Raw genomic sequence first — 27,344 nt, 5'->3', positions numbered from 1 at the left:
TGACGGTTGTTCTCTCCGAATCTTAACGTCTCCCATTGAGCCAGCAGGACTGGTAGGAATTTTTGGCTAAGAAAGTCTCCTTTATGATTCACTCACAAGAAAAGTTACCCTACATCTAAGATTGGAATATTTTGTGTCCCGAGGGAGGGAGCATTGCTGGAACAAGTCAAACCAAGGAAGATTTAAAAAAAAAAAAAAAAAAAGGCTGAAGCTGTGTCTAAATTAGAGGGCTGTGTGATGGGAGAGAATTGCTATTTGTGGAGAACAGGGCTGTTTTTTTTGGCTCCCACAAGGGTGGGGCAGGAGGCGCACGTGTGGGGCCCTTGTTGTGACATGTACAAGCTTCCGGCCTGGCCGCCTCTCATAGGCATCTCTGTCCCACAGAGGCTGGGCACCTCTGCTCTGTGGCATGTGGGGGCTGGATCTAGTGAATGGGCACTGGATAGGGGCAGACGGCTGGCACCAAATATGGTTCCACTCTGACTAGAGAGGTGACACAGGGTAAGTCACTCATTCCCGGGGTCTCATCCCCCAAACCTGTCAAATGGAGAGACACACCCTTGCTCTCTGTCTTGCAGGGTTATTATTAGGGTCAGATGAGATAGCGCAGCCTGAATGAGAAGGGGCATGAAATGACTAGACAGCATGGACCCTAATCTCCAGTGTGCAGGTGCAGTAGTGGGGCTGCGGCATTTCATGATGCTTCCAGGGAGAACCCTGTTACCACTGGGGATCCCGCGGTGCCCGGTCTTGGTCCTGCAGGAAGTCTATAACTTTCAAGTGAAACTCTGACCAGGAAATCTTTCTGCCCAAGAGAGCACAGTGTGCCCTCCTGTGGCCACAGATGTGACAGTGCAGTACCAGCCCAGGACAGAGCAGGGGAGCAGGCGGGAGGGGGAGGCTGCACCCCTGAGCCACGGACAGCCGCCCCAGGACACCAGGTAAAGCCAGCAACCTGGATCTTGCCAGGCATTGAACAAACTGTGAGCAATCATATTTTGCAGAAGCTAAAGTTAATAAGAGCTGTGTCTGTCTATCCTACGGAAGGCACTGTGAAAAGTGTCTGACATCCACAATCTCTGACCTCCCAGATGGGAAAATGAAGCCTCACTTTGAAGGTCAATCAAGCCAGAGCCACAATGGCCGCCCCGGGCTTAAATCAGCTCTCCAAAGAGAGGGTACCAGACAGCGCATTTTCAGTCTGTACTCAATCCAAGCGCTCAAAGCGCTGTCCCGCTGGGAGGGAGAGGGGCCAGCCTGAGTGCTGGGGTCCTGGAGGCAGCAGCAGTGACTGTGCCCAACCAAGACCAAGGGCCATCCTGACTCAAGACTGGGGAGCACGTTCCTGTCCCCAGGATTGTCTGAAATAAACAGCTGTCAAAATGGAGGTGCGAGTGGGTGGGCCGGCCATGTGGGAATTCTGTGCCTCCACTCTATAGCTTAGAGTGTTTGGGAGGAGGAAAAAAAAAAAGATAAAACAGCCTAAACTGAGCTGATCCCACCAAGGAACATAAAATGAAGAACCGTAGACCCAGGCACGCTTTGCTTTCATAGCTAAACGTGAGCTCAGAGCATCCTCCTGCTGAACCACTGCGCCAGTGCAGGAGCCTCGCGCCTCCGTCAGTACCCACCTCTCTCTGGGCTACACCAGAGGGGTGACTAACTGCTCCCACTGAGGGGCACACAGACATCCAACCTTCACCTCCCAGACACCAGGTGTTTCCCCTGGTTCAGGCAATCTTTGAGCCTCCACGTTATGAACTCTGAACTACGCCTCCCTGGGGTCTGTTTAATCCCATTTCCTGCTGGATGAGCAGGGGCTCTTCGTCCCAGCACAAAGCTGTCCGTCATGCCCTGCAGAAGGATTTGGTGTAGCTTGAACTGGGTTGGCTGGGATGTCAAGTGTGGTCGGTCAGGCAAGGGATCCCGACGCAGGAAGCCCTCTGCAGGCGGGCAGGGCTGAGGAAGGTGTGCGATCCGGTCCTGACAGCATCCTTCCCGGCCTGCTTCCCGGAGCTGTCTCCCAGGCCCTTCCTGCTCCACGTCGTCTTTGAAGGTCATTGCTTCCGCTGATCCACTTTACCTTCAGAACCGTCCATGTGCTTCCTTTCCCGCTGCCTACATACCTCAGTTCTGAGCAGGTGCCCCCCACCAACAGAAGGTCAGCTGCCACTGATAAAGGCCAAGGACTTGTGCAAATTGGGCGAATTTCCCGACATCTCGCTCTGGGCTTTTGAAAGTGCTCCATGGGCTTCCCTTGCCACGGGGCCGCACAAAGTCAATCAACAGCACACGTCAGGGGCTGTGGAAAAGCCGCAGAACTTTGCTTTCCAGGTGGACTCCCTTGAAATGACTCTTTTTCATAAATGAGTGATACACGTCAAGCACATAGAACTGTGTCTGGTATGGAGGGAGCCCTCAATGGGCGTGAGCTATTATGATCTTACCAGCATTATTATCATCACTATTGTGGAATCAGCTCTTGGAGTCCTTGAATAGGGAGCGGACATGGCAGAGTCCTGGGGAAACTGCACCAGAGCTGGTGCAGCCTGAAGGAACCCGCAGACCCTTAGGGAGTCTCAATGCATTATTTCCCGCTGCTTCCATCCCGCGTATGACCCTTCTGCACACAAACTGTGAACAGCATCAGAATAAAAGCTGCTCCTTTGTGAAGGAGTTGCCATGGCATCTCCCTGTCCACAGCCCCACCATGGCCTTTAATTGTAACAGCTTACACCCCCCCAAGAGGTTCTGCTGGGACTCACTGGGAGAGCACTTTCTTTGCAGTCCCTGCCAGCTTCACAAAGTCTGCACGGAGGTCTGGCCAGGCTCGTGGTTTTGCTGGTAAGTTTAAAATCTGATTGCCAGCTGGGAAGATTGGGAGGTGCTTCATTAATATTTAGTGGTTCCATGTGTGTTGGTCTTGGGTCGTAAGAATAATGGTAAGGAGAGGTCACTGGGGTGACCTGCCCAGCACCCCCTCCCACCCCCAAACCCCTGCCCACCCAGGGTTGAAGGCACACGTTTGGGTGGGATTGACCCTAACCCCTGCTCAGCACAATCTTATCCTCTGGCCACAGTGCTTGGTTCAGGCTGGTCCCATAACAGAGGGGTGCACCTGTGTTTGTCGGTTAGGAAGCAAGATGACTCCTTCACGAGCCCAGGGTGAAGGCACGTGCTGCTTGCAAGTCGTCAGCTCCAGGAGAAGGGCCGGGAACGGAAGCCACCACCCCAACCACCCCATGGCAGCATCCCCAGTCAGGTGAGCCAGCCAAGCCCCTGGCCGGGTAAGACCACCTAAGCTGGCTTTTCTGTCACCTGGAATCAAGAGATTCATAAATAGTACAGACGGCTGGTCATCCGTCTAACCGTTGGCAGTTTTATTCATGTTCTTAGTCTGTGGAGATTAATTTGTGCCTTGCAGGGTTTTTATGAGGATCTGAAATGACTCGCCTCAAGCCTTCCACCGCAGAGGTGCACGGGCAGCCCATGGGCAGTCACGGGGACTCAGTCCACGGCCGCTCTCCTCTCACTGAATCCTCACGATGCCCCTGAGACACAGGGACAAGGACGCGTTTGTGCCCATTTTGTGGAGGGTGAAACACTCCCGGAGAAGCTGAGTGACTGGTCCACCATCACCAAGATGCTAGGTGGCACGGCTCGAACTGACACCGAAACCAGGTGGAACATTCTTCAGGAATACTAACCAGGCCCCACTGCACAGGCCCACCCTCCTCATGACTGTCTCCGTCCAGCGGGTTTTGGAAGAAGGAAGCTGAGCCTGAGCCCCGGGGGTGGGGCGAGGACCAGATGTCCTAGCAGCAGCATCAGGGATGGAGGAGGGAGGCCAAGGGACACACACCCGAGTCTGCCGTCCCTGCCCGGCCACCTTGCTTGCTCGGGTGAATGTGGACAGAGGGGACGACATCCACAAATCGATGCCTGTGACCAGAGCCCGCTGGAATTTTCAAAGCCGAGGGATGCAGGGCAGCGGCGGCCATCCCCAGCATCCGTACCCTTCCCACCACTCCTTCCATTGCCCTGACTTTCCCGCAGTGTCTACTCCTTGTTTATTTGTATGAAAGCTCTCACAATCAGATCCAAGCTTCCGGGCACACCTGGGCTAGTGCGTGAGTACTGGAGCCCGGCGGCCTGGGCTGGCACTCCTCACTGTCCCTCCTGTCACACTGGCCAGGAGACCTCACCATCATCCACTCTCCCTGTGCTGCCCTCCCCCATCCCTCTTCTCCTGGAACGCTCAAACTCATCATTCAAGACTTGGCCCAAATTTCACCCCCAGGAAGCCTTCCCTCCCACCGCTGCCCCCTGACACAGGGTTAGGGGCACCCCCTCTGGGTGCCCGTGACAGCTCCGTGGGTGTCCCATGGTGCTGCCATGCTTTTGTTTCTCTGGGTCTCCTGCTAGATGCAGACCTCAACGGCCTGGGCTGTGTGTTATTTCATCCTTGTTCTATGGGCCTTACAAGCTGTCCTATGTAGAAGAATCACACAGAAATACTGACTGAATAAGAAGAGAACCATTTATACAGGGCTCACCATTACCTGTTGGAGTCACTTTATACAGACTAACTCGGGAAATCCTCCCAGCAACGCTACATGCTGGGCTATTATTGCCCCAATTTTATCAGAGAGGTTGAAAAATTAGCTACAGGCACACAGCAATCAGAGCCTGGATATGAACCAAGGCAGCACGGCCGTAGAGCCTTTAACCATCACAGGGGCCTGCCTTTTACAGACGAAATAAACGTTCTGTAACGTTACTACTGCTATTCGAAATTGTGCAAATGAAGCAAGTAGTGATTTATCTAAGCTCTGAGCACATATCTTCAGCTTCTCTTTGAAATCACATCTCTGTCTTTCAAAATCCTGAACAAATCACTTATAAATTAAATCCCGTACTTCGATTATGGGGTATGTTTAAAAATCTCTGATGGTTCAGAAAAGACTGAAAAATGCTATAAACTAAGCTCACAAACCACAGTAAAGCTGTGCCTGTAATTTATCCAACATATAGTCTGGGCACCTGACTGTTTATCCCTGAGGAGGTGGATGCACCAGAAAACTTGGAAAATTTCAGCTGTACCTGCTATCTGTACAGGTAATACAATGTCCACTTTAACTTCACCCATTTGCAAATATTTCATTATCTCCAACCCAGAAGAAGAGCTCAAGCAAGTCCACAAACGATAAACGCTGGAGATGGTGTGGAGAAAAGGGAACCCTCCTACACTGTCGGTGCAAATGTAGTTTGGTGCAGCCACTATGGAGGATAATATGGAGATTCCTTAAAAAAACTAAAAATAGAGTTACCATAGGATCCAGCAATCCCACTACTGGGCATATATCCAGGGGGGACTCTAACTCAAAAAGATACATGCACCCCAATGTTCACAGCAGCACTATTTACAATAGCTAAAGGTTGTCATGCTAAGTGAAGTAAGCCAGAAAGAGAAAGAAAAATATCCTATGGTAGCACTTATATGTAGTATCTAAAAAAATAGGAGACAAATGAACTTATTTACAGAACAGAGACAGACTCACAGACAGAAAACAAGCTTATGGTTACCAGGGGGAAAGAGGGGGTTGGAGGGATAAATTGGGAGTCTGGGATTTGCAGACACTACCATATATAAAATAGATCAACAACAAGGTCCTACTGTATAGAACAGGGAACTATATTCAATACCTTGTAATGGCCCATAATGAAAAAGAATATGAAAAGGAACATACATATATATGTATAACTAAATCACTATGCTGTATACCAGAAATTAACACATCGTAAACCGATTATACTTAAATTTTTTTTTAATTTAACATTTTTAAAAAATTTTAAAAAGAAGAGGTCAAGCAAAAGGGCAGGAAATGTACTGGCGGAAATTGCCTGTTTGATGCCCCCATCCATCCCTTCGACAACCTTCCTGAACTTGACCTACAGGAAGGAAGGCATCGGAGTGCACTGAGGACGTGTCGTGGTGTGGGAACACATGATAACTCTATGCAATTGGTGGCGTTTCATTTCAAATCTGATTTTCCAGGACTCTGGGGTACAGTTTCGCACTGCTCTCAGGGCTGTTTGCCCCAGTTAGGGCATGTTTAAAATCTTGCAGAATCCCGAGATGCTCAATAAGGCCCAGCTCTCTGCTCCAGGAGGGAGCACTTTGCCGTGGGAAAGGAACGGCCCCCTAGGCCCAAAGGTCAGGGCCACTCCTCCCCGGAGACGGCAACTTCTGTTCAGGGCTGACACACATTCAAGATGAGACTTGTTTTCCTTCAGTTTGAACTTCTCTCAGTAAGTCATGGAATTCCCTAGAGTCCCCAGGTTCTGTCTCTTGGCAAGGCCCCTCTCTCAGTGACCGCAGCCTCAGGGCCAATGTGTGGCCTCTGCCTGAGGGTCCCTCCCCTGCCTGAGGGTTTCTGTTCCTGGCATCTTGCCCTGGTCCTCTGCTCTCTGCCCAGGCTCCCTTAGGAGGAAGTGGTCAGAGGACAGAGAAGGACACTGGTCCCGATCATGGTTTGGGACTCCAGGGTCCCAGCCATAGCTCAGATGATAGACGGGGTGTCTGGGAGCACCCCCTGCACAACAGGGATGGGAAAAAAAAATGCCTGGGCTGCAGAGACAGAGCCAGTTAACAGGGCAAGGATGGACCAGTTCACGTGAGGCCATGGCAGGGTATGGACTGCACTAAGTTAAATCAGCATGAGGTTCTAATCAGAGGGATGAATGCAAGACGGGAGGGTGCCCACTACCAGGTCTGAGGGGGCGGGCCTGGCCCCTGCAGGGTCCGGGGTGCAGTGGAGGAGAGCCAGGCTTTCCAGAGGCAGGTCTGTGGGCTGGCGCAATGGGAGGCATGCCCACAGGGAGAGTTCAACACAGGCACCCAACCAACCAGTCTCAGTGACACCACCAGCTGGTAGAGGGGACAGCATTTCAGCGGGACTCTGTGGTCATCCCTGACCCCTGGTAGGCATCTCAGGGCTAGGGGTGGGGGAGACCGAACACTAATGCCTACTAGGCTGGCGGCACATCCTCACAGAGGTTCCAGCCTCAGCACCAACTCAGAATACGCGCAACTGAGGGGGAAGTCCAGAGCATGGAAGGAAGCGGGGTCCAAACTCCCAGCGCTGCTGGCTAACAAAAGGCCAGACACGAACTCAATCACAGCACGCCTCTGACCACCCGAGCCATAATCTCCCTCCACATCTGAAATGCCAGTCCTCAGAGCCTTTTGGGTGGGGCATAAGCTTTAAAAAAGAAACAAATAGCTTAACTGAGGTATAGTTTACTCCCCCGTAAAATTCACAGATCATAAGTACACAATTCAATAATTTTTAGTAGGTTTATAAAGTTATGCAACAATCACAATACAGTTTCAGAACATTTCTATCACCCCAAAAAAGTTCCCTCTTGCCCATTTATAGTCAATTCCTATCCCCACTCTCACCCGTCAGCAACTAATAATCGACTTTCTGTCTCTATAAATTTACCTTTTCTGGACATTTCAAATAAGCGGAATCCTACAGCATGTAAATTTTCACATCTGGTTACTTTGACTTAACTTGATGTTTCTGTGGTTCATCCAAGTTGTGCATAGATCAGCAGTGTGTTACTTTTTATGATCAAATTGTATTGTGTTGAATGAAGTAATAAATGTTTATCCATTTACCAGTTGATGGATAGATTTCGATTGTTTCCAGCTTCTGGTGATTATGAATAAAGCAGCTGTGAACAACCGCGTGCATGTCTTTGCGTGGACATATGTTTTCATCTCTTTCAGGATCGATTCCTATCAGTCAAATTGCTGGGTCATATGGTAAGTCTATGTTTAGTGTTTTAAGAAATCACCAAACTGTTTTTTCCCAAAGTGGCCACACCATTTCACATTCCCACCAGCAATGCACACGGTTCCAGTTTCACCACAACCTGGCCAGTGCTTGACATCATCTTTTTTATTACAGCCATGGTAGTGGGTGTTTAGTGGCATGACATTTTGGTTTTATTTGCAACTTTTTTAATGACTAATGATACTGAACATATTTGCATGAACTTGCTAGCCATTTATATATCATCTTTAGGGGAAATACCTATTCAAATCTTTTTTGTCCATTTTTTTTATTGAGGTATAGTTGATGTACAATATTATGTAAGTTTTAGGTATACAACATAGCGATTCACAATTTTTGAAGGATCTACTCCATTTATAGTTATTACAAAATATTGCCTATATTCCCTACTTTGTACAATATATCCCTGTAGCTTATTTATTTATTTTGTACATAGCAGTTTGTATGCTATCCCCTCCCTACTTTGTGTCCCTCCCCACTAGTTTGTTCTCTATATCTCTGACGCTGTTCTATTTTTGTTATATTTGCTAGTTTATTTTTTAGATTCCACATGTAAGTGATATCATATAGTATTTGTCTTTCTCTGTCTGACTTATCTCACTTAGCATAATACTCTCCAAGTCTATGCATGTTGCTGCAAATGGCAAAATTCATTATTTTTTATGGCTGAGTAGTATTCCATTACATACATATAATGGGATCTATATATATATATATATGTATACACACACACACACACACACACACACACACTATATCTTCCTTACCATTCATCTGTTGATGGACACTTTAGTTGCTTCCATATCTTGGCAATTGTAAACAGTCCTGCTATGAACATAGGGGTGCATATATCTTTTCAAATTCGTGTTTTCTTTCTTTTTTCCTTTTTTTGGATATATACCCAGGAGTGGAATTGCTGGGCTATATGATAGTTTATTTTTAGTTTTTGAGAGATCTCCATACTGTTTTCCACAGTAGCTGTATCAAATTACATTCCCATAGCAGTGTATGAGGGTTGCCTTTTCTCTACATCCTTGCCAACATTTGTTATTTGTGGTCTTTTTGATGATAGCCATTCTGACAGGTGTGAGGTGCTATCTCACTGTAGTTTAATTTGCATTTCTCTGATAATTAAAGATGTTGAGCATCTTTTCATGTGACTGTTGGCCATCTCTATTTTTTCTTTATCCATTTTTAACTGTGTCATTTATCACTTTATTATTGAGTTATAAGTGTTCTTTATATATTTTGTCCCAGCAGCATTTGTTGAAAGGCTATGCTTTCTCAGTTTTGGGGGGAGACTTTGTGAAGGATTGGTATTCTTATTTTCCTTGAATACTTGATATGCCCACCAGTAAAGCAATGTGGACCTGGGATTTTCATGGCTGGAAAGTTTCTTGCTAACAATTCAATTTCTTGACTTATTACAGGTTTATTCAGAATCAGCTTTTGAAATTAGTGTTTTCTAGGAAATTTTCCATTTCATCTATGTTGTCTAATTTATTAGAATAAACTTAGATTACAAGGATTATAACCTTTTACTTTTTGTAGGGTCTGTAGTCATTCCTTTTTCCCTCTCTAGTGTTGGTAATTGGCTTTTTTCTCTCTTTTTTATTTTCATGGAGAGTCTAACTTAAGATCTATCAAGTTCATTGATCATTTCAAAGAACCAACTTTTGGTTTCAGTGATATTTCTCTTTGTGTGTGTGTGTGTGTGTGTGTGTCTGTGTGTGTGTACACGGGTGGGTTGGTGAGGATGGGTGCATGTGTTTCCCATGCCACTGATTTCTGTTCTAATCTTTATTATATCTGCTGACTTTGGATTTTACTTACTCTTCTTTTTCTAGCTTCTTATGATGAAAGCTTAAGTTATTGATTTTAGACCTTTCTTCTTAAGTCTGATCCAGACTTTAGAGCCATAAATTTTTCTCTACATACAACCTTAGCTGCCTCTTATAAGTTTTGATATGCTGTGTCTTCATTTTTATTTAATCCAAAATACGTTCTAATTTCTCTTTTGATTTCTTCTTTGACTTACTTTGACTTTAAAATAAATGTGCTGTTTGAAATTTCAAAACCTTTAGGAAAGTCCCAGATTTCTTTCTGTCACTAATTTCTACTTAATTCTGTTGTGGTCAGAGAGGAGACTTCACATGATTTCCTGCATACATAAAATACTTAAGTTTAAAAAGATTTGTCTTATGGCCTAGCATGTGGTCTATCCTGGAGAATGTTCCAAGTACACTTAAAAAGAATATATTATGTAGTCATTGGGCAAAGTTTTCTTACTTTTCAGGTAAAACTGTTTCGTCTTCTGTGACCTGGTTGATTTTCTGTATAGTCATTCTATCAATTATTGAGAGTGGAGCATTGAAATGTCCAGGTATTATTCTAGAATCTATTTCATCTTTCAATTTCCTGTTTCTGCTTCTTGTATGTTGAGGCTCTGTTATTAGGTCCATATAATGTGTTATATCATCCTGAAGTGTTGATCTTTCATAATGATAAAATTTCCTTCTTTGACTCTAGTAAGATTTCTTGTCTTAAATAGTATCTTATCTGATATTAACTTAGCTACCGCTTCTCTTATTGTCACTATTTGCATGGCTTACATGGTGTAGCTTTTTTCTATTCTTTAGGGTTCTCCATTCACCTCTGCATATGCATGGTGTCTCAGCCAGAAATACACTTGCTCCAAATGTGACCCAAACCTCAGACTAGTAGAGCCATTGGACTTCCCTGCTCAGTGGCTCTAAGACTGCTATTTCCACTGACAATGCTGCTGAACGTGGGCACTGCACACTGCTCCAAGTCAAGCGAGCCCCTTTCCACCACAAGAGAGAAGCTGGTCACCCTCACGGCATTCCCTGCCCAGAAGGAAACTCATCAGCCAAGCTGGGAGAAGAGTGTATCAGAGCAGCCCAAAACTCCACAGAGTACCACTCTTCTCATCAGCAGTTTTTCAAGTATAAAAGCCTCTCAGGTTAATATATGCCTTTGGTCTTTCCAGAGTGCTAAAATGGTTATTTTTGTCCATTTTGTTCATATTCACAGTTGAATTTGGGGGAGAGGACTTGCTGATCCCCTCACTCAGCCATACTCAGACATCTTTCCTGGGCACATACACATTTGCACTCACAGCCTGGTAAGGTCCACAAAGGCCAGGATTTCTGTCTCTTTACTTCACTGCTGTTTCCCAAGCTCCTAGAACAGCACCTGGTCAGCAGTATGCTCTCAATAAAATACATCTGCATTCTCATATCAGTAACAGGGTTTCTTTCTAAGGATCCCAATCTCAGCAGCAGGAACACAAAGCAGTCAAGAATAAGGACTGTTGGGACTGTAAACAGGATCCCCCAGAGGTACCCAAATACATTTTTAATGGAAACTTTTATGAGGCAATTGTAGATTCACATACAGTCATAAGAAATAAAGCAGAGAGATCATGTATACCCTTTGCCCATTTTTTCCCCAACGGTTTCTTAAGAGCCAGATTTTTGTTTCATTGATTTTCTCTTCTGTTCTTTGCTGTTTTCAATTTCCTCAGTTTCTGCTTTGATCTTTAATATCTCCTTGCTTCTATTTGCTTTTTTTTTTTTTCTCTTTTCCTGATTTCGTGAGTTAAGACTTTAGAATGTTGATCTGAGGACTTTCCTCATTTCTAATGTAAGCATTTAATACTATAAATTTCCCTGTTAGCACAGCTTTAGCTGCATCCCACATATTTTGTTATATTTATTTCTCATTTTTGGTCAATCCTATGTATTTTTTATTCTTTTATTTCTTTCAGTATTTGAAAAATGTGTCACTTCTTTCTACCTTCCATGGATTCAGATGAAAAATGCACTGTAATTCAAATTTGTGTTTCTCTGTAGGTAACACATTGTTTCTCTCTGGTTGGTTTTAAGATTTTTTTCTTTGTCTTTGGATTTCATAATCTTCTCGCCACTTTTCAGAGTCCTTCTTTGTTTGTCTCGTATGTTATTTCCAGGATTCACAGTTATGCTTATTAGCAGAGAAGAGCATGGAGAAATTGATCTAATCCATCCTGTCTGGACCAGAAGTCTCACATTTTTAAATACTATGAGTTTGCAATATCTACTCTAACTATTGTTACCTGTGAGGTGGGTCCTATCAGCTAAAAGGCTAGAATCTTAGCACATTTGTCACCAATTGTCACATTCTGCAGTGGGGCATAGGACAAGCAGACACGGGAAGGAGATCATGAGTGTTCTGTGTTCAGAAGGCATCAAAGTGGTTTAGTCCACCTGCCCGTCCCTTCCTAAACAGGGGAGCCATCCTCAAGGAGCAGGTGCCAAGCCTCCTCCAGCAGGCATGTTGGGCCAGCATGAGCCACATGCTCCCTGGCCCCTCTGGGGGTGACACCCAGAGCGTGGAATCTGGCCACATGCAAGCACATGCAGAACACACAACTTTAGGCCAATCTGTGAACCAATATGCAGACCTTAAGGTAAAGAGATGAATGTAAACCAATTTCTTGGCAATATCATAAGAAAGCAAGATAGCACAGAGTTTTCCTTGAAAAGAGAAAAAAATGAAGAAAACATTCCTACCTGTTCTGAGGGCATTTCACCAAATAATGTCTCACTGTGAAAGGAAAAAGAAATAGAAGATGGTAAATAAATGCTGCTTTAAACACATATGCTCCAGCAATTACCAGGAAACGCAGACACCCACGTGGTACCCGGATGCTGGCACAACCCACCTCTCAGGGCTTTCATGCGTCTCTCTGGATGAGGAAGCAGAGCCACAGCAAGGACACCGCAGTGACTTGATACTGTCCCCCACCTGGATCAAGCCAGGCAAGAAGCCATGCACCCCAGACTTCCTGATTACACAGCCAAAAAAACGTTCAGTTTTTCACCAAGCCAGGTTGAGTTGGGTTCTAACCTTCAGGGTCTTGACGTAATAGAGTCACTCAACTTCTGAGCTCTGCCTTCGTCATGAGAAAGCCCTCCTGGGGCAACCTGTCTCCACTTAGACCCTCCGCCCTGTAAAATGGGTTTTTGTTCTCTGATCAGTGCTCTTTTAGGAGTAAGAGGAGCCCTTGGAAAAATAGTCTTTTTTTTTTTTTTTTGGCAATGACATCCTCCACAGTTGGTCTCCTTGAGAAAAAACAGATTCTAGCTGCAAAGGGGAAATAATACCTAGGAAGTCATCCTAACAAATGTCCAGCCTAAGCTCAGAAGTAAAGCTGACACAGCCACTGGGCCCTGGAGCTGTGTAGTAATGTGTCACACCGATGGCCCCACGGAATCACACATCACCCTTGTGTGACTCCCTCCCACACAGACTCTGAGCTCGGCCACATGATGTGCTTTGGCCAGTGAGACATTAGCCAGTGGGTCACAAGCCGAAGCATAAAAGGCCTTATGCACAGAGGTTTGTGCTCTCTCTCTCTCTCATTGCAGGGAACTCTTCCGCTACCACGTGGAGAAGCTTGAGACCACACGGAACAGACACAAGTCATCCCAGCGGAGGCCCCAAAGCAGCCAGGCCCCCCGCGGATCCACCAGCAGGCTGCAGCTGTCTGCGTGGTCTGGCCGAGGCCGGAAGACCTGCTCGGCTCGGCTGAGCCCCGCCCAACTCGATGATCTGCAGAAGTGTGAGCAAATGCAACAGCTGTTGTTTTAAGCTGCTGCACTTGGAGTATTCTGTGATGCAGGTGACAACGCAGGCACCAGACCGGGACGACACTCTCAGCTTTCAAGGGGGCTTTTTCGGTTTATCTGGTCCAACCCATTATTAGTAGCTGAGCTCTTTCTGCATTCCACTTACTGAGTACCTCCCATGTGCTGGAGAATTGATAGATGCAACAATAATAAAACCATAGTTACATTTATTGAACATATCATATGTTCCTGGCCCTATTCTAAGCTTATGTAGATCACTGGTCTTTAGTCTGGGTTTGCCTACCTCTGGGCACTCTTAGGAAGAACAGTTTTAAGGACATCAGTTTCTGTATCCTCACTTCCCATGGTATTCTTTCATACGAATTTATTCCCCTGGAGCATGCCTGCGGTCTGGCTGTATCTGTCTCCCTCCATCCCCTGTCCTATCACCCGTTCCACTTCATAAAATCAAGGAGCACCTCTCATCCATCCTGATTTGTACCACTGAGACCTGTCCTGGGGGTTAAAACCACTGGGCACCAAATAAGAGACGATCTGAAATATTGGTGCCACTTTTGAGAAAGTGAATGACTAATGACTGGGCAACTAAACTTTTCACTGTGGGGTAGGATTTCCATATTCTGCTTTCAACAAGGATCGAATAATGACCTCATCCAGCTGTCAGCTGGTAGAGTATTAAGATCATTTTTGATGATAGACCATTGTGTAACTTTTGACATTTAATTCAGAAGTGGTTTAAAGTATTGAGCGGTATAAGAAAGCATCATCCATTCCTGCCTCTTTTTATACAGAACAAGGTATTTCAGAGCTAGCATCTATTAAAAAAACAGGACTAGACATGATGCTGGATTCCACCACAAAGCAAATTCCTACAAGGGTATATGAAAGAAAAATAAAAATCCATTTCAATAAAAATATATCTCCAATAACATTTTACTTCTTATGATTATTAATTATTTAACTAAATTTATAATATATTTATGTAGTTTTGATTAAATTTATACTCATTTTCCAAATCTTACTAATTGTGCAATATTGATAACTTAATCCAGAAAAAAAAAATTTAACACCTAGAGACTTGTGGAATAAGGAAGTTTTTTAAAATCTTACTTTAAAACTTTATACATGTTATTTTACAGAGTAATAGAATAGGGTGATCAATAAACGACTTTCAAAACAAAAGTTGTATTAAAGTAAAATAAAATTTTGTAGGGGAAGTAGACTGGGGATGAAAATTCAAGGAGAAAAAGGGACAACATAAAATTTCTAACAGCTAAAGCCTGTTTATAGAGCCTTTAAATCAACAGATGTTGTTATTTACTTCATGATATTCAGATGTAAAGGAGAGGTTCAACCATTTTACTTTAAGATGTCAATATTTGTGATGCTCTGGAAATTATATCCTTTGCAACAGTTTACACTTATGATGAAAAAGTCTTGATACCAACAAAAAATGCTCAAAGGTGCATTTTAGGGGCTCTACAAGCAAAAATGTTCAAAGAGCACAACTTGGTAGTCTCCTTTAATCTTCACAATAACCTTGTCATCATATCTACTTTTACAGTGGACGACACTGAGGCCCAGAGAGGTTAACAACCTTGCTCAAGGTCACACAGCTCGGCTGAACTGTGCCTGCTCCAAAATTCATATGCTGAAGCCCTAAAAGCCAGTACCTCAGAATACAACTGTGTTTGGAGACAGGGCCTTTAAAGGGGTGATTAAGTTAAAATGAGGTCATTCGGGTGGGCCCCGGCACTGGGGAAAGCACCCCAAGAGCCCTGCAAGGTGAGAGGAACTCATGCCCGTTTCACAGGGACGACACCTGCAGGCTCAGGATATTTACTGGGGGCCTGAGAATACCTGCTTTTCAAGTAAAGGGCTTGAATCTGGGCCTGAGGTCCAAGGCTTTTTTCCAAGGCTACTGGGGAGGCTTCCGAGCACCCACCCACGGACAGTGGGCCCACAGGAGCCACTGAGCCTTTCCAGGCACTCGGAGGACTGAGCCTGCATCTCAGAAGAGTCTGGAGGGGGGCGCTCACGCTGGGGGTTGTCCAAGTGTCTCTGACGCCAGGTGGTGAGCCCTTCATCCTCCCAAGATCCCAGGGTTCCCTTGTCCACAGCCGCCCCATTCCGTGCTTCGTGGCCTCCTCCCTGCAGTAAGCGTGGCTGTGGATGGGAGGCAGCCCCCAGCTCCCTCTTTCCTGTTCTTCTTGGAGAGAAGCTCACAGGCCCTTTGACCCCATCGCCACAGGAAGCAGCAGAGAGCCGGTGTCTGGGAAGGTCCCCTCTGGGGCCAGGGTTCTAGCACATCGAGCACCGGCTAAACGCAGTCGTCACAAACGGGAGCAGAGACAAAGGGGTCAGACCCCTCTCCTGCCCTGCCTGGTTCCCGGTGCCTTTAAATCTGTCCTTTTAGAACAAAGAAGGTTGGGGATTGTTGGGGCCACCTCAAAGCGGCAGGTCGGAACCAACACCCAAAGAAGCTGAGACCTTCGGAAAGCAGTGTGCTTGAGGAACCACTAGGGTAACTCAGGGCTCGGACCTGGGCCACCAGGACTGGTGCTTTCCAGGGTGTCAGAGCTGCAGCGTCCCAACACCCCTGCACCCACAAAGAGCAGGGACAGAGACACGGCTCAGGGGAAGTGGAAAGCAAGTCACACATGGGTGCGATCAACTAAAGCTCAGTGAACAAGGAGCACCCCAGGAAGACAGGGCAGTGAGGCCCGGGTGATGGCAGGGCCGCAGGAAGGTGAGAGAGTAGGGGGCTAGGCCTCTGGTCCCCTGGCTTCCAGGATGGGCTGTGTTTATCTCAGGGGCCACCGGGGGAATCACATCAGGGCGGAGAGAGCTACTGTAATCTCTAATGTCCTTTTTCAGACAGATCTTTTTTTTTTGTTTTTTCCAATTTCTCTTTTTGGGGGACAGAGAGAATTAGGTTTATTAATTTTTTAATGGAGGTGCTGGGGATTGAACCCAGGACCTCACGCATGAGGCATTCTACCACTACGCTATCCCCTCGCCTTCAGACAGATCTTGCTGAGGGAGTGGGAGCATGGGTGCCAGGCTCTTTCCTCTGCTTCCCACATGTGTGTGAGCATCCTTGCAAATTGGGGTGCTCTGTGGCTCGCACACAGGCAGCCAGGAGGCAGAAGGCCCAGCAAACACCCACTTGCATAGAAAACCCAGAAATCGTCTACATAACAAGGGGGTCCAGGGGCCCAGCGAGCATAGCTTATCTCTGAGTTTCATTTCAAGAGTGTCATGGGAATACTTCAAAATCCTTGTTGCAAAAGAAGGGTGCTGATTAGGAGAGAGTGAAGAATTGATCTGAAGGCCTTGCTCCTCAAAGTGGGACCCCTGAGATCACTTTAAAAATGCAGACTCTCAGGCCTCCCCAGATGCCCCGAATCAGAATCTGCATTGGAGCAGGTTCCCAGGGGAGCAGTCTGTTCCCGAAGGTGTGGGCAGTGCTGCCCTGGGGCTCCGGGGTCCAGGGGAGGGTAACACCAGGCCTGACCCACACGGTCCTGCCAGGGCTATGGGATGCTGGCGGCAGCTGTACCAGACCGATGCCAGGCCCCCGTGGAGCTGTCTGGGGAGGACCTCAGTGACCACCACGCGGAGGGCTGAAGGAAAATTCCTCAGCAAGGGAAGCCCCCAGATGGCTGAGGTTTTCTTGAACAGAAATACGGGACGCTGCGGAGCGGGCTGTGCTCGGGCGCTGCCACTCCCTGGTTTCCCAGCTGTGTCTTCTGTTAAATGGGTGTAATAAGGCCGGTCTTCATGCTGGTGGTGAGGATTCATGAGAACACGGAGGGGCCAGAGAGGGGTCTGGCCCGCAGCAGGTGCTCAGGCAAAGCTCTAAACAGCTCACAGGGGTTTCTGACACTGAGCGCACGTGCACACGAGGCCATCTGGAGCCCATCCCAGGGGATTAAGGGCAGTTAGGATCCGGGGTCTCAGGGGTTCTGTGGGAGGCCAGGAGCGTGTGTCTCGGTCTGCCTTGCTGGCTTTGGAGAAGGACGCGTACTGAACTACCTATGTCGCTCTGTTTCCTGGATCCTGCCTAGGGTCTAACAGGGCCTGCAGCTCCAGGCAGATTTCTCTGTCACGCCCCTGAGCCTGGCCCCTTTACAGCAAAACAGCCTTGGAGGCTGCCCATGTGGCCTCCAAACCCCAACAGCTGGGAGCAAAGCAGCTGGGAAACAAAGCCATTTGCCCACCATTTGCCCAGCATTTGCTAAGCAGCTGTCATGAGCCAAATTCTCAGGAAAATGGGTCAGATGCAGGGCCTTACACACCATCCTCTTGAAGGGAGGCGAATGCATTTGCACACATTGCGCACATGTAGCACGTGCCACCAGCTCATAAAAGCCCTCAAGGATTTGCAACCAGAGAAAAGCTCGGGCACTGTGGGTGAGGTAGGGCGCGCACACGCGGAGGGAGGCTCTCGGAGCCCGGCACTGACACACACACACAGCGCAGCGGGCACGGCGAGGGTTGTGGAGGACAGAGATCTGGCTGGAACTCTCACTCCGTATCGGGCGCTGAGGGTGCTGGGTGACTCTGCATCCCTCTGGGTGCCCATCACCCTTCTCCACCCAGCTGGCTCCCTTCCTGCTGTCTCCTGGTTTGGCACTGCCTGCGTCCCTCTCCTAAGTCTCCTGTTGGTGACACTTCACCCACAGCTGTAGCTCTCACAAGTTCCATAAATCTCTCCTCCCCTCATCCCCTAAGATCTAGGGTGGAAACAGCATCCCAAGGGTGCTGGTTGCTGAGTGTCTCCCCTTCCCTCCCTACCTGATTCCCTTTAGTCCTGCCTGCACCTCCAAGGAGAGTCCCCTCTGAGAACACTGCTCAGTTTCCCTTTTGATTGTCCCCTTAGGCCGTGACCACCAAATCTAACACTTCTCAGCTTTACAGCCTTTACGTATAACTGTAACCACACGTCATCCTAAACACAGGACACTTACAAGGAGCCGGAGTGTATTAAGGGTTTTTTGTGCTTCTTTTTTCTTTGTCAACTTAATGCTCACAACAATCGCACGAGACTGGCAGACTGCTGTTTCCCCCATTATTCAGACGGAGGAGGTGAGGCACGGCAGGTCGGCCATCAGCTGGTAAAGGAAGAGTCACCATCTGAACAGGAGTTAGTCTAATTGCAGAGCCCCACTCTCACCCAGGTCACCACTGGGAGCTACCGTGTCCCTTCTATTTTAGACATTCTGAAGGATGAGGATGTAGGGAGGATATTTCAGAGAAAACACACAGGAGCTGGTGGAAATGGGACATGGAGGCTTGGGGAGAGGCGAGGACTAGAGTAAAAGAGGCAGCATTCACGGGGAGGGAAGAGTCAGTCGCGAGAACTGTAATCACTAAGGTAAAAAGAGTAAAGCAAGAAGGCGCCGAAGGTAGAATCCAGGGGACAGGGACACTGACAAGGAAGGAGACAGAAGGAAGTGAACACTCAGACAGGACCGGAAAAGAAGGGAAGGGAGCTTTCCTGATTCCATCTGTCTGCCAGGCACAGTGCCCGGCACTGTAATTAAATTACGGACACACAAGGGCATTCAATCTGAGGAAGCTGCTGTCCATCCCATTTCATTTAATAAATGAGGAAACTGAGATTTGCCAATGTTAATCACTACATATATATAAATAGATTAAAGAAAAAAAACCAAATTTCTTCTGTATAGCACAGGGAAATATATTCAATATCTTGTAATAACTTTTAATGAAAAAGGATATGAAAAATAAATAAATAAATAAATAAACGAGGAAGCTGAAGTTCAGAGTGGTTAAGGAATGTATCTAAACACTTGGTCTTAAGCAGCCGAGCCAGGATCAAACCCAGGGTCATCCGACTCCGCTGCCTCTTCTGGGAGAATGAGACAGGTCAGGGCCCTCAGAAACCGCGGAAGGAAGGGATCTGGCAAAAGGGGGAATTTAAGTGATGTCAACAGTGGTCACAGTTGATTTCAGCAGAGTCTAAGGGAGACACCTCTCCGCATCCGCTTTGCTTACTGGTCACAGGTACATAATCTCTGACTCAGGATGCATTTTCCAACCAAAGGGATATTTAGCCCAGCATCTGCCGCCTGCCTGTGGTTTGGTTGTGCTCTCACTCCCAGACATGACTTTATCCATCCTCTTACCTCTGGATTTCCTCTTGCTAAACACAGACTGCCAGATGATGGTCAGGGTAAAGAGCAGAACGCTGAGAATCCCCACGCAGCACACGAGCACGGCGTACACGTACAGGTCTGAAAGGCAGAGACACACGGGTGACCATCAGGATGGGACACATCAGAGGAGGTGCCCCAAATAAAAAAAAAAAATTTCACATAGATCAAAAGTCAACGCAAAATGAACTACACGTTCAAATGCAAATTATAAACTAGAAAACTTTTGGGAAAAAAAACACAGGTAAAAATATCTTCAGGATTTAGGTCTAAGTAGAGGAATTTCAGACTTGACACCAAAAGCACCATCCATACAAAGAAAACTTGATAGATTAGATTTTATCAAACTTAAAAACTTGCTCTGTAAAGACTCCTATAAAGAAAATGAAAAGACCAATTACAGACTGGGAGAAAATATTTGTAACCCACATACCCAACAGAGGACTTGGATCTGTATGACCAAGAACTCTTACAACTCAACAGTAAAAAAGAAACAACAACCCTATTAGAAAATGGACAGAATTACAGAGACATTTCACCAAAGAGAATATACAGATGGCAAATGAGCACATAAGAAGATGCTGAAATGTTCTTTCTTAACCATAAGAGGGCTGCAAATTTAAACCCCAATGAGATATTCCACATGCTAAAATAACAGCTGGGATATACCAAATGCTGACAAGGATATGGATAAACTGAGTCACGCAGACACTGCTGATGAGAATCTAAAATGGTACCCCCACTCTGGAGAACAGGCAGTTTCTTAAAAGATACAGCTATAACTCAGCGATTGCTCTCCAGGGCATTTGTCCAAAGAAATGAAAAAATTTTAAGTTCACACAAAAACCTGTATGTGCATGTTTATAGCACTTTTATTCATAATAGCCAAAACCTGGAAGCAGCCCAGATGCCCTTCAGTGGGTGAACGGGTAAACAAACTGTGGTCCCTCCACACCATGAGACAGCAACACCCTGCGATTAAAAGGGAACAAACTGTTGACAACAAGAGTGTTCTGCGGAGTGGGAATGAAAATCCCCCAAAGTTACATAGTGTATGATTTTATTTATATAACATTCTTGGAACGACAGAATGATAGAAATGGAGAACAGATTAGTGGTCACTGGGGGTTAAGGAAGGAGTGGATGGGAAGAAAATGCGTCTTGCTCTCAGGGACCTTTGTAGTGATGGGGATGCTCTGTATCTCAGTTGTATCAGGGTCAATATCCTGGTTGCAGTATTAAGCTTCAGTTTTGCACGATGATACCATTCGGAGAAATTGGATAAAAGGGCACAAACTGGTACAAGGAATTTCTCTATGTTACTTAGTAGAAATCTAGGTTAATCTACAATTTTCTCAAAGGGAATTTGTTTTACGTTCCAATAATTAACTCACGTTCATGTACCTCTCAGTTAAGGCTGCTGTGACAAAGCACCATAGATTGGGCGGCTTAGATGACAAACACGTATTTCTCACAGTTTTGGAGACCAGGAAGTCCAAGATCAAAGCTCTGGCCAGTCCAGCGTCTGGTAAGGACTCTCTTCCTGGTTCGGAGACGTCTTCCCTTGGTAACCTCACGTGGAGGAGACAGAGAGCAAGCAAGCAAGCCCTCGTAGGGTCCCTTCTTATAAGGACAGTAACCCCCTTCATGGGGGCTCCACTCTCAGGACCCAATCACCTCCCAAAGGCCCCGCCTCCTAGTACCATCACATTGGTGGGGGCTTAAGATTTCAACATTTGAACTTTAGGGGACATGAACATTCAGCCCATAATAGTACGCATTCATTTCTGAAGCTTCAATGAACAGCTTCACCACCAAGCCAATTGATAAATGCCCAAACCGCTCAGAAAGTGAAAGAGAAGCCAAAAGTATTATTTTACGTTCCTATGAAGCAAACAGCCGCAGACCAAGAAACTCATGGTTACCAAAGGGGAAAGGGGGTGGGGAGGGATAAAATGGGAGTCCGAGATTTGTAAACATTAGCTACTATATCTGAAAAAAAACAAGTTCATACTGTACAGCACAGGGAACTATATTCAATATCTTATAGTAAATTACAGTGAAAAAGAATATGAAAACGAATATATGTATGTATATGTATGACTGAAACATTATGCTGTACACCAGAAATTGGTACAACATTCTAAACTGACTACACTTCAATTTTTTTAAAAAGCTGCAGATATTGGAAGTCAGAAAATGTTTGAACTTAGCAAAAATGTTTCTCTGCTGACTCAAATTTCTTTAGCCAACAGACATAGTCTATTGCCTGCTCTTAGGTATGAGAAATATAACGATGGCCATCCAAAGGTCTTCTCAAGAAGTCAGAGGGCTGCAGTATACCTGAACCATAGAAATACGTCCCCAGAACCAGAAATAGGCAGAGGAGGGACCCATTCAGCTTGGGGAGGTGGGAAGGGCTTCCCAGAGGACTGGACCTCTGTGATGAGTTGTAGTTAAAATGATACAGAAAATGCAAAAATAGGGAGAGAGAATAAAAACAGAGGAAGAAATAGAGAAAACAGAGGGAAAGAGAAAAAGTCACCAGCTATCCATCACTCTGGTATAACTACTGTTAACATCTGGTGTACTTTATGTTGTATATGTTTGCTATTTTTCAATTAAGATCATACTGCTTTTTATTTAAATCTCATTCCTGCTTTTTATTTAAATCTCATTTTTCTCATTATGTGCTCTTCAAAAACATGATTTTAATTTTGAAAAATATGATAAAAGTTTGTCATAAAATATATCACAAGGAACTTAACAATATTTTGTTGTTGGCTATTCAAAGTGCTTCTGACTTCTCCGTGATAAATGAATCTGTGATGAGCACTCACAACCTTAAACCTTAATGTTGCGTTAAGAGGAAAGTTCCTGGAAAGCGGAATTGCAGACTCAGCAAGAATGCACGGTTTGTAAAGCCCTCGGGACCCGGAGAAGCAGTTAGTTAAGTGCTTAAACTCAAAAAGCAAGCAGTAAGCCTGCTGGGATGGCCGGCTTCCAGGGCAAGCCTGGAGAAGCAGGTAAGGCTGTGGTCAAGGAGAGGGAAGGAGGGGGAATGGGATGGAACCAGACATCTCGCGTTCCTTGGACTCTGCCCTCCCTGGCCCGCGCCCCTGGGAGGCCTGGGGTACCCTCTGCCCCCGGAGTGCCTCCCGTGGTCTCGGGCTCAGCCAACATTTTCGCCCATGCTAGTTCGAGTGGGTTTCTTAGGAGGAAACTTAGAAGCCTGGACTGAAAATGAAATAAGCAGAAAGCGCAGTAGGACAAGGCTGCAGGTGGAAGGAGCATCTGACTAATATTTAAGGGAGCAGGGCAGGTGGGTGGGAATGAGGAAGTCTCCTTCAGAGGGAGCAGGAGCCAAAGAGGAACAAGGGAGAGTTCTAGAAGCCAAGAAAGATTCCCTAAGGGCATCAAGTGATGCTGGGAAACACCCTCTGGGTTTTCCCACTAGGAAGCTGCTGGGAAAGTCCTGGAGGAAGGCCCATCCGGTGGGAATATACGGACAAAGCCGGATTACGGGGGTTGAGGAGCCCCAGGGGCTATGAGGAGGCTGAGACAGAAAAAGAGGAAGCTCTCTCCTATAGCTAAGATCAAAGCAGCCTTTCTAAATGGACACCTGTGGCTGGGATGTGTGGGCTTTGCAGGTTAATATGACAGAGAACCCTGGGAGTGATCAGTTAGGAGACAGGCTTGGGAATCTATTTAAACAACATGAAACTCCAAGGGGTGGAGCCGACATCACAGACGGGGACTCATGACAGGATACAGGACGGGCCAGAACACGGAGGACATATGGCCAGTCCTGGATTTACACACTGCCGAGCAAACGACTCCGGACCAGGATTGTGGAGCCGTTTCTGGCACGGGAGGCTGGGAAGCGATGTAGTCACAGTGCCAGGAAGACAGAATGGGGGCAGGTGGGAGCAGCATCTGCCCAAAGGGATTCCGGAGACGCGGGACCCCGGATCAAAAGGCAATGACAACTTGGCTTCCGTCCTGGGCTGCAGAGAAAACCTGTCTTCCTTAAGTCCTGTGCCACTGGAGCGGAGCGACCGGCCCCACGAGCTCACCTCTTCCTCAGAACTTCCTTTGGTTTCGGGACTGCGGGAACCCAAGGGGGACAAGGTTGCGGCGAGAATCTCCCACACATGCCCGCAGAAGCATCCTGCCGACATCTGTGGCCTGCTCTCAGGCAGGAGGCCAGGGGCTCCAAGAGGCTCACATGATGGTTTCAGATCACAGCCTCCTCAACGTGGCACAGAGGGGGCTCTCCACAGGCAGCCACGGCTGCAGACTCATAAAACATCTGGCCAGTCCGGAAGGCTCAGCTCCAATGCCAAGTACACAGGCCCTCGGGCCGTGGCCACCGGCCAGCAGGCCCCAGCCTCCCGCATGTGGGGTCCCCACAGGCCTAGGATGGCTCTCTGTTGTATCCTTGAAGCCACAGACATGTTAAAAAGGGTCACCTTGCAGGAGGAGAAAAAGCTCAAAAAAAAAAAAAAACCCCAAAACAAAAAAAAAAACACCTGAGTTTCCCTGGATTGGGTAGCAGCCGGTACCCCGAAGTTCTCATTTTTCACCCTGTTCCAAGCATTCCTTTGCTGCAGAAAGGCAATTGCCCTGCTGTATCTTCTCAGAACACTAAAACCACCTCCCCTATCTTTCTCTGATAACAAAGGTTAAGCCCTGACCATTTAGGCCGGGGCCACAAACTCCTAACACTCCAGGGACACCTTTTTTTGCCAGCAGGCCAGAGCCAAGCTGTGCCCGGTGACAAAGGCAGCCGCAGCGAAGTTCCACACGCCACTCCAAAGTTGTCCTGTCTTCTGACTTTACCTTTTATGTAAACACCACTCTAATTAAAAATGTTGGCTCATAGGTTTTAAAACTCAGACCAGGCCAAACAATACTGAATCCAAGCCTTCGAGTCCAAATTTAACAAAACATCTGCACTTCACCAGATCTGGGACTAGCTTTTAAAATACCACCTACGCCAGAATACTCCAACTAATTCTAAACACCTTGTTCTAGTCCCTGAATTCACTTGCAGTTTTGTCCTCCGCCATCGGACTTCCAAAGGCACCAATGTCATTGTCAGACTCCATTGCAAGCCACCATGCAGAAAATATCTTCCCACCGCCCTCCAGCCCAAGCCTCCCCAAAGCAGATGGTGGGGCCGGCAGGCTGGAGTGATGTGCACGCGGCAGGGAGGCCAAGACGGGGTGCACAACGTCTGCGTGCCAGCTCCCATCCTCCCAGAAAGCCAAGCCACGACAGGCCAGGCCAGGCCAGGCAGAGCGGCCCCAGTGAGAGGGAGACAGGCACACCTGTTGCCGGGCAACCCCGAGGCCAGCTGGAGTATTCAGTGCTGCTTGGAAACCCAGCGACCCCAGCATTCCTCAGCACAGGGAAGGAACCCAACTCCCCCCGGACCACTGATTCCAGAAAGTCAGCGTCAGTCCTCTACATTTCCAGGGGAAATACAAATGCCTAGATCGTAATTCTGTCGAGAAACCGGCATACTTCTACTAACTTTTTTATCCAGCCGATAATATAACATCTTGCTCTGGGAGAGAGACCTGAGCAAAAGCCCGCAGGGATTTTAACTCACTCAGCATCTCACCAAGAGGCCTGACAATGCTTTTTTTGTGCTGCTGGCACACAGCCAGGCCGAGCTAAGCCCTGGGAGGATGCCTATCCATCTGCGAGCCCCCAGGGCAGCTCTCCCATCCAGGAACAAAAGGGCAGAGGCTCCGAGTCAGGCGCCAGGGAATTTCAACCACACCCCTGACCTCGCCAACGCTGCGGCCGGGGTTAAAGAAGCAAAAGCCTCGGATGCTGCGGCTGCCACTGCCGAAATCACAGGGCAAGAGCACTTTGGAAACAGCTGCTCTGAGCCATGATCCTGAGATATTCATGAATGACTGAAGCATTGTGTTTACACCAGAAATTGACACAACCGAAACTGACTAAGCTTCAATTAAAAAAAACCCCAAAAACAATTCCGATTCTGCTTGTCTGAAGGGACCCAAGGCTCTGTGTGGCGAAGACAGTGCAGACTACAGATTTTGTGTGAAGTTAGGTCAAGAGTAACCCTGATATTCTGCAGCGACAAGTCAATTAAAAGTAGTATTAATTCTATGAAGTATTTTAGAGATGCTGACTATGCCACAAGGCGCGTGGGGACTAAATGCTACAATCCTTCCAAACACAGAAAGTCTTGGTTTTTGCACCACGGTATTTTCAAAATACAGTCCTCAGACCACTTGCACCAGAAACCCTAGAAGCCCTGATGAAGTGCAAACTCTTTGATCTCTTCCTAAATGTAATAATCAGATTCAAGGAGGGGAGGGCAGCCCAGAGTCGAGGTTAAAATCACTTCCCCCCAGGATACCCTTATGCACCTGATAATAAATGGGGCTCCCGCTATTACACCTGCCAGTGACCCACCTTAGGGAACCCCCTACAGGACATCTCCAGATGCCCACCCCTCCCCCAGGCCTGGGTCAGAGGGCAAACTCAGAAGTACAGGTACATCAAATGCTTTTTCTACTGCTTCACTCTGTGAGGAGGAAAGTCACTCCTCTCTGCTAACAAATCGGCATTCACTGAATGAAAAGGGTAAGGGAAGGAATGGGAGATTATTTTACTTGGAGAAGGTCATCAAATAAGGAAAAAGCCAGCTACAAAACGTGCGGAAGAAAAGGCAGGTCATACAAAGAATCATTGTTAGAGCAAAGCGCAACCTGAGAAGTGCAACATTTATGACTTCAAAAGGAAACAATAAATCCTAATGGCCCACCTGAGCCGCACCTTATGAGCTGCAAATGGTGTTCATAATTACGGTTACACTTTTCTGAGAAAGTGCCTCAGTCCACTGCTTTTCACTAGCTGTTGGAAGAAGTGGGTTTGGATCCAAGTGCTCCCCTCCAAGGGCAAGCTCTCATTGATTGTGTTCATTTTGAACAGCCCCAAGTCACACGTCTCCTTCGACCCTCTTGGGAAGGTCTATACGTCGTCAATAAACGTGACGCCTTCGCAAGATGTAACCCTTCACAATTTCCTGATCACATCTTAACGTTAATCCATTTTTCTGTTTGTTTTTTGTTTGTTGGCTGTTTTTTGCTGTTGTTTTTCAATACTCTGCCTGAGAACTCACAAAGTGCTTCCTTTCATTGCTTATGGTCATAATCCTCAACCACTTAACAATACTAATTTCTGTGAGTTTTCCACACGCTAAGGCAAGCTTTCTCGACCTTGGCACCCCTGACTTTTGGGGCCAGATAATTCTTTGCTGTTAGTGGCTGACCTGTGCGTTGCAGGATGTGTAACAGCATCCTTGACCTCTACCGAAGAGATGCCAGTAGCACAAAAATACTAGGTGTGGCAACCAAAAATGCATCCAGACATTGGCCCCGAGAGGGACAAAAATCACCTCCTGTTGGGACTCACTGTCCTAAGGCTCCAGTCTGTAATTAGAATCACCCAGAGGTCTTGTTAAAACCCAGATTGCAGGGCATCACCCCAGAGAGTCCGATTCCATAAGCGAGGGTGGCACCCAAACACAGTGCATCTGTAACAGGCTCCCAAGTGATGCTGATGCTGCTGGTCGGGAACCAGCTTCGGCAAACAGCCCT

At 46.9% G+C, this 27,344-nt stretch overlaps 1 protein-coding gene across 1 annotated transcript in view; it reads right to left on the bottom strand.

The window, feature by feature from the left end:
- Positions 1-27,344, bottom strand: part of VSTM4 (V-set and transmembrane domain containing 4) — an 89,531-nt gene that overhangs the window by 36,426 nt on the left and 25,761 nt on the right. Inside the window, exons 4-5 of the mRNA XM_031460978.2 lie at positions 19,675-19,782; positions 12,440-12,473 (exon numbers count right to left, since the gene is read on the bottom strand). Of these exons, the coding sequence (XP_031316838.1) occupies positions 12,440-12,473; positions 19,675-19,782 (142 nt within the window). The remainder of the gene's footprint in view (positions 1-12,439; positions 12,474-19,674; positions 19,783-27,344) is intronic.

This window comes from Camelus dromedarius, chromosome 8, assembly GCF_036321535.1.
Source record: "Camelus dromedarius isolate mCamDro1 chromosome 8, mCamDro1.pat, whole genome shotgun sequence".
NCBI lineage: Eukaryota > Metazoa > Chordata > Mammalia > Artiodactyla > Camelidae > Camelus > Camelus dromedarius.
This window is presented reverse-complemented; position numbering and strand designations above follow the sequence as displayed.